This window comes from Thalassophryne amazonica, chromosome 12 (genome assembly GCF_902500255.1).
Source record: "Thalassophryne amazonica chromosome 12, fThaAma1.1, whole genome shotgun sequence".
NCBI lineage: Eukaryota > Metazoa > Chordata > Actinopteri > Batrachoidiformes > Batrachoididae > Thalassophryne > Thalassophryne amazonica.
This window is the reverse complement of record NC_047114.1, coordinates 67,954,038-67,961,392: the sequence shown is the minus strand read 5'-3', so window position 1 is coordinate 67,961,392 and position 7,355 is coordinate 67,954,038. Positions and strand designations below refer to the sequence as shown.

The 7,355-nt window shown below is 42.7% G+C and overlaps 1 protein-coding gene across 2 annotated transcripts in view; it reads left to right on the top strand.

Annotated features, from left to right (window-relative positions):
* The first annotated feature begins 3,816 nt into the window (after positions 1-3,816).
* Positions 3,817-7,355, top strand: part of LOC117521852 (ephrin type-B receptor 1-B) — a 667,735-nt gene continuing 664,196 nt past the window's right edge. Inside the window, exon 1 of one of the 2 annotated variants that reach the window (XM_034183208.1) lies at positions 3,817-4,162. In XM_034183208.1, the coding sequence (XP_034039099.1) occupies positions 4,066-4,162 (97 nt within the window). In that variant the 5' untranslated portion in view covers positions 3,817-4,065. The remainder of the gene's footprint in view (positions 4,163-7,355) is intronic. The other variant, XM_034183207.1, reaches the window with a different exon arrangement.

Here is a 7,355-nt window from a genome sequence, read left to right as displayed (position 1 = left end):
TTAGACTGCCCACAATAAAAGGCCACTCTGAAAGGTGCAGTTTTATCACACAGCACAATGCCACAGATTTCACAAGATTTGAGGGAGCGTGCAATTGGCATGCTGACAGCAGGAATGTCAACCAGAGCTGTTGCTCATGTATTGAATGTTCATTTCTCTACCATAAGCCGTCTCCAAAGGCGTTTCAGAGAATTTGGCAGTACATCCAACCAGCATCACAACCGCAGACCACGTGTAACCACACCAGCCCAGGATCTCCACATCCAGCATGTTCACCTCCAAGATCGTCTGAGACCAGCCACTCGGACAGCTGCTGAAACAATCGGTTTGCATAACCAAAGAATTTCTGCACAAACTGTCAGAAACCATCTCAGGGAAGCTCATCTGCATGCTTGTCGTCCTCATCTGGGTCTCGACCTGACTCCAGTTCGTCGTCGTAACCGACTTGAGTGGGCAAATGCTCACATTCGCTGGTGTTTGGCACGTTGGAGAGGTGTTCTCTTCACGGATGAATCCCGGTTCACACTGTTCAGGGCAGATGGCAGACAGCGTGTGTGGCGTCGTGTGGGTGAGCGGTTTTCTGATGTCAATGCTGTGGATCGAGTGGCCCATGGTGGCGGTGGGGTTATGGTATGGGCAGGCGTCTGTTATGGACGAAGAACACAGGTGCATTTTATTGATGGCATTTTGAATGCACAGAGATACCGTGACGAGATCCTGAGGCCCATTGTTGTGCCATACATCCAAGAACATCACCTCATGTTGCAGCAGGATAATGCACGGCCCCATGTTGCAAGGATCTGTACACAATTCTTGGAAGCTGAAAATGTCCCAGTTCTTGCATGGCCGGCATACTCACCGGACATGTCACCCATTGAGCATGTTTGGGATGCTCTGGACCGGCGTATACGACAGCTTGTACCAGTTCCTGCCAATATCCAGCAACTTCGCACAGCCATTGAAGAGGAGTGGACCAACATTCCACAGGCCACAATTGACAACCTGATCAACTCTATGCGAAGGAGATGTGTTGCACTGCATGAGGCAAATGGTGGTCACACCAGATACTGACTGGTATCCCTCCCAATAAAACAAAACTGCACCTTTCAGAGTGGCCTTTTATTGTGGACAGTCTAAGGCACACCTGTGCACTAATCATGGTGTCTAATCAGCATCTTGATATGGCACACCTGTGAGGTGGGACGGATTATCTCAGCAAAGGAGAAGTGCTCACTATCACAGATTTAGACTGGTTTGTCAACAATATTTGAGGGAAATGGTGATATTGTGTATGTGGAAAAAGTTTTAGATCTTTGAGTTCATCTCATACAAAATGGGAGCAAAACCAAAAGTGTTGCATTTATATTTTTGTTAAGTGTACATACATACATGTAATCCACATGTATTCTTTCAAAGTAATCCTACCCAACCCTGCTTACACATCAGCTTTGAAGACGGCCTTAGATGCAACTGATGCGCCCGCACATAATTATAATTTCGATGTGTGCATTTTCTGCGCTGAGACACCACCATCCACTTCACATAGAAGCTGAAGGGCAATGCACCTGTAGTAGTAGTACTAAACCATTTGTGTGCTCAGCAGATGGAAAAACATTTGTTCATCCTGCAGAACAATAAGCCATACAGTCGAGGTGGTGATAACTGCAATATTTCTTCCTTGCAGCATTGACTGAGTAGATCTACCAGTAACGCAGCAGATAGCAGAATATTTACAAAAGAATCTTTGAAATGGGGAAAAAAAAAAGCACCAAATTCAGCATAAATACTCCTTAGACGTTACTTTTTTGAAAAAAAAAAACACATGGCCACTTGAATTTTCAACAGGCTGCCAGCTAGGGGTCAATTGAAGAATTACACGGGGTCAAAGTTTAAAAAAGCTGCAGTCATATTGAAAACTACACCACGTTATTTGTCTGACCATAAAGATTCCTAAAAGGTATAGTTTGGACCATCTATGGTGGAATGTTACTGAGTTATGGGGTAAAAACAGCAAGAATGGCAACAATGGTCCATTTCAGTTTGTACAGGGGATAAACTTTGAAGTTGCTCCAATTTTGATAGTGTGACGCAAATTAATGTTTGAGCTAATAAGGTTTTAAAAAGGAATAGTTTGCACCATGTGTCATGCTTAGTTATCATGTTACGGGGTAACATATGACACATGTCATAGAATCCAGTGGATGTCAACATTGTTTGACCTTTTACTTTGGAGATCAAACATTCAACACAGTCAAAACTATTCCATTTATTAATCCTATTAACCAATAATTTGCACCACTTTCGACCTAAATTACAGCAACTTTTACTTTTGAATTTTGACCTTTGTCACCATGTTTTTACCCCATAACTCCATAACATTCAGTCACAGACAGTCCAAACCTTTTTGGAATCTGTATGATCAGACAAATAATGTGGTATAGTTTTCAACATGACTGGATCATTTTTTAAATTTTGACTGTTGTGCAATTCTTCAATTGTCCCTATTGAAATTCAAGTGGCAATTTTTTTTGTTTTATTTTGTTGTTGTTTTTTTCTTCAAGAGTAATGTCTAAAGAGCATATATGTGCCAATTTTGGTGCTTGTTTCCAGAAATGAGCTATTGTTACAGATATCTGCTCCGATACAATGCTTTTTTTTATCATTTTGAGTGGTTTCAGCGGTCAGCACCACTCTTCGTTCATCCTCCATCTCTTCCTCGTTTATTTCATTAAGCAGCATCATTGCAACAATTTTCCGTTTGTCAGCCATGCTGCACGCAAGAGTTGATCTTGCAATTTTAGTTGTCGTTTTGTGAAATTTCAGGCCAAAAAATGTGAACGCATAATCTTTGTGGTGTAAACATTTAAATGCAAAATGAAACGCCAAGACAAAAGCTTGGTGGAAATGGGATGTCACATTTAGTGACAGGTGCTACAAGCGCAAACATACATTTGCAGGAAAATTCTACTCTGTGGAAAAACTATCGAGCACAGACTTTATTAATGATCCATTAATATGGCACAACTATCCATATTATTGCAAATATTTGTAATAAAATGCACAGAAAGAACAGCCACTGTGGACCCACACTACTATACACTGCTAATCTGCGCGTAGTGCACGGCTCACCCAGATTAAGGCCGGACTGTCACTCAAAGTGACTATGAACCCATTTCTTCCTATATTTAGTAAATCTAATTTTAACTTGCTTTATTTAAATCTCATAAATAATTTGAATATTGAAATTATTTATGATTTTCTGTTTAACAGCATGGTGTGTGTTCGCACCCTCCCGCCCCTTTCCAAATTATGGAGGTATAATATTTTTCAACATGTAAATGAAAGGAAGGATGGCAGGAAGTAACCACTCTAACTTTAAAGCTGTTGGAGATCTTCAATGAACAAATTAGCTCTTGTTTCCAAACATTTTAACTGAAAACTCAGGTGCTATGACGTCTGAGCAGAAGTCGGTGATGATGATGATGATGATGATGATGATGATGACTGATTCGGCTGGAGAATGCAGGAGATCATTGAGTTCTTTTTTTGTTTGTTTCCATCCATCTGGACCGCACGACCTCCTCGACTGTTTCTTTGCCGCGCAATGGCAGAAATCGCCCGTTTGGTGTCGCTATTTCCTTTCGATGAAGCGCACGCCGCTTTCAAATAGGTCAAGGAAAAAGTTTGATGTTTTGACAATGCGAGCTGGGCGGAGCGCACGCACGGCGATTGGCTCACGAGTTTGCGGCTGTGGAGTTGGTGATTGGGCTGTGCTCATTAATGGGGCTGTGAGCAGGCAATGTCGGGGCTCCACTCCTCCTCCACCTCCTCCTTCTGCCCCCCTCCCGCCCCCCTGTACTCCTCACACCCCTCGGCCCGACACTCCGCTCTCCTCCGTGCGCTGACTGTCACACGTTGTTTACTACGGCTTGAAATGTGACTCACAACAACAGGCGATCCTGCCGGAGTACCGCACCGAGGGATTCTTTTTGACGCGCATCGTGCGTCTTCGTTTCTTTTTTCTTTTCTCTTTTCGGATATGTGTGTGTGAGCGTGTGTTTGGGGATGGTGGACACGCTGTGGAGACTATACCGTTCTACCATGACAGCGGTTTGGTTCGCGCTTTTATGCGCGCTGGTCATCGCGTCTTCAGCCATGGAAGGTAACTAAATATCTATCATTCTCCCGCATGTGCCGCGCGCTCGCGGATGGAGCGGTTGGTCGCTGTGCGTCGGGATGTGTCTCTCTGTCACTCACACACACACGCACACACGTGGAACGCAGCAGCAGCGCGCAGATCGTGTGCCAGAGCGGCGCACACGGCGTGCGTAAAGACGGCTCTTTGTCATTTCATTCCCGTTTTAATGGTGTTTTAGAGAGATGCTGCAGATCATGTGTGGAAAACATACTTTATACGTTCGCTCCTTCACAGTTTTTTCTTGGTGAAGCAGCATAAAGAGTGCAGGAGTCTCTTCTGTGGGAAAAATGAGTCCAATTCTCCCATCACATCGCGTAAACCTGCTTAGGACTTCACTGACTAGAAGTGAACTTTTGTTGGAGTTAAGACTGAACCAAACTGATTTCCTTCAAAACCTGTGATTTTTCCTTCGAAAATCTGTGGTTTGATACCTGCTCTGTTCTTGTCTTTTTCATTTTCCTGCCAAAAGGAGTAAGTTGGCTGCTGAATGTGTATCTTAAGAGCATCTTCTCAGATTTTTTTTTCCTGTCTTCTGCAAAAAACAGTTAAAAGAAACATACCCTGAGATGACATAATTAAATATGAAAATCAAAAAGAAGGGTGTTTGAAGTTCATTCACTTGTATTTCAGTGTTTCAACAAATCAGCAGGAGCTTTTTGAAGCATTTGCATTGAATCAGTTTTGCAATGCCTTGTGGACCCTTTCAGTGCTGCTCCAGAGTCCGAAATAATGCTCAAACAGGTTTTGAAATACTCCGGAGCAGTACTTCAAGTTTATCACAAATTTGTAGAACTGATGAAATGTTTTGACCCTCTAAAGCCACAAGTTCTGTTGTTTATTTCAGATTTTATATTTTGTCTCATATTTGTCCACACAGTGATCTCTTTCTTTAGATATGGATCATGTTTGGAATAGGTTTTCTGTCTCTGGAACAGAGCTTCAAATTAGTGTTACTAATTTTTGGCATTGACAAAATATTTTGGCACTCCAGCCACACGTTCTATCTATTGTTAATTCTGCTTTTACTGGGCTATTCCACAGAGTGCTGTTCCTTCCTTTTTAATCCTGAACAGCAAATCGGGGCGTGTTTTGAAGCATCATTGTGACTTCTTGATCCATTTTTGTCAGTCTTGAACAAACTTAGTATACGTCCATCATCCTCACCAGATTTAAAATCAGGATCCTTTTTATGAACTGTTTGGAGATATCATCCCGATTCTCAAAGTTGTTGATAGCACGTGGTAACTTTGGGGTATTTGTAGTCTTGGCATCTCAAATCATGTTCAAACGTCTTTAAATTGGGTATTCATACTGATTACAGCTTGAAAGTTGTTTGATTGTGCTCCAGCTGGGTAAAAATTTGAAGCCGAAGTAGCATTTGTTATGGATTTTGTTCAAAGTTGAGCAGCTAGATCATGACTGGCTGGGGCGGAGCTCTTTTCTTTCATTTTCAGGTGGGTTGCCAGGTCTGTACTGTATAAGTCAGCCTGTTCGGAGGCAAGCCGTATCACGCCGTATCACGCTGTTTCATCCCGTTTTTGCACTTTTTGGATGGTTGAAGATTGCAGCGCCCTATGGAATAGGGGTGTTAGTTCCCTGTTTTGTTGTACAATTTGTCTTGCATGTAGACTCCAGAGCAATGAACCGTCACAAAAGTGTTGGTACTTTCCACAGCTACATGTTGTATTGTTTAATTATGTGCTCTTGTACGAGTATATTAATATTTGCCCAAATATTGGGTATTTTGTTTCTCCCTTCACTTGTTAGCTGGATGTTGCGCTCAGCGTAGCAATGAGCAAAGACCATGTCCAAGATGCAGACAAACTACATGCACTTTAATTACAGTAATGTTTGACAGTTTTTCCAGTATCCACTAACCATCCATAACTTAACTGACACAAGTGATATCAGGCACCTCCACTAACCATCCAGTAGGTGGCAGTACATCAATGGAATATTACATAGGCAAAAGAAAGTTGCCCTTTCCATCGATCTGGCACTTCAAAATTCACCAGATGCAATAGGATTTGTCCTCACTGTGTGTTCTTTTAATTTGGTGACTTTTTCAGTTGCCTGGGATGAGCTCACTCACTCACTCACTCACTCACTCACTCACTCACTCACTCACTCACTCACTCACTCACTCACTCACTCACTCACTCACTCACTCACTCACTCACTCATCTACATTAAAAAATGGAGAGGGGATGTGCTATTGTCCTTTGTGGGTGTGACATATGACAGAAGTCAAAAACAACATTTCAAAGCTTCTGTTTTGTTGTAATACTTTTTAAATCCTTGGAGGAATATTGGGCGGGGTAACATGAAACCTCTGTCGTCTGTACCCGTAAACGGTAGATAAAAACTGATTCTGCACAGCATGACCTCTTTAAAAGATGGGAACAGATGGGCATGAGGTGGGGCCCTAGTTACCTTGGTAACAAGGATGAAAGTGATTTCCTTGTTTGGGTCGTTCATTGAAAGGAGTTTGTCCCGTGGGAAGGTTCAAACCTTCACTGATCTAAACTCCAATCTGTTGTTTAGCTTCGTGCATGCATGTGTGTGTTTCTGTGAGTTATTCGTGCATGTCTTACCATCATTAATGTGATTACAAGGCAAAAACAAGTTTTTACTCAAATCGTGTCAGGACCAAGGCATAGCTTGCTTTGTTAAGTTTAAACAATCGAGGCTTTCAGTGACTTCCTGGACTAAGCCATCTGAAGTGTATATGTAGGTCTTGAACTTTTATTAAGATTCACTTGTCTTGGCCGTGCAATTCATGTCTCGGGCTCCTTGGCCTTTGATAGCAACAGATGCTTGGGAACAGCTTATGGGCTCCATGGACAGAGGTGGTTTTCGATGCCGATACCTTTGCAGGAGAGTGAAAGTCCAAGTCTTTTAGGTCCTGGTGCTTCCTGCTTATTGAATTTCTGTGAGACGTGGATCTCTTTGGTACCATGTGTCTTCAGAGGAACCTTGGGGAGAGGTGGAACGGTGGAATGGCGAGGGAACGTCATCTTAGCCCTGTGGCGCTTTTCTTAAACATGATCTTGCAAACAGAAGCCTCAGTGGGGAAGATCTCAAGGGAACGCCCAAGTTTCATCTGGCTGCAGCAGATAGTTACTTTCAGAGGTGAGGATGGGCTGGTTGTCAGCCA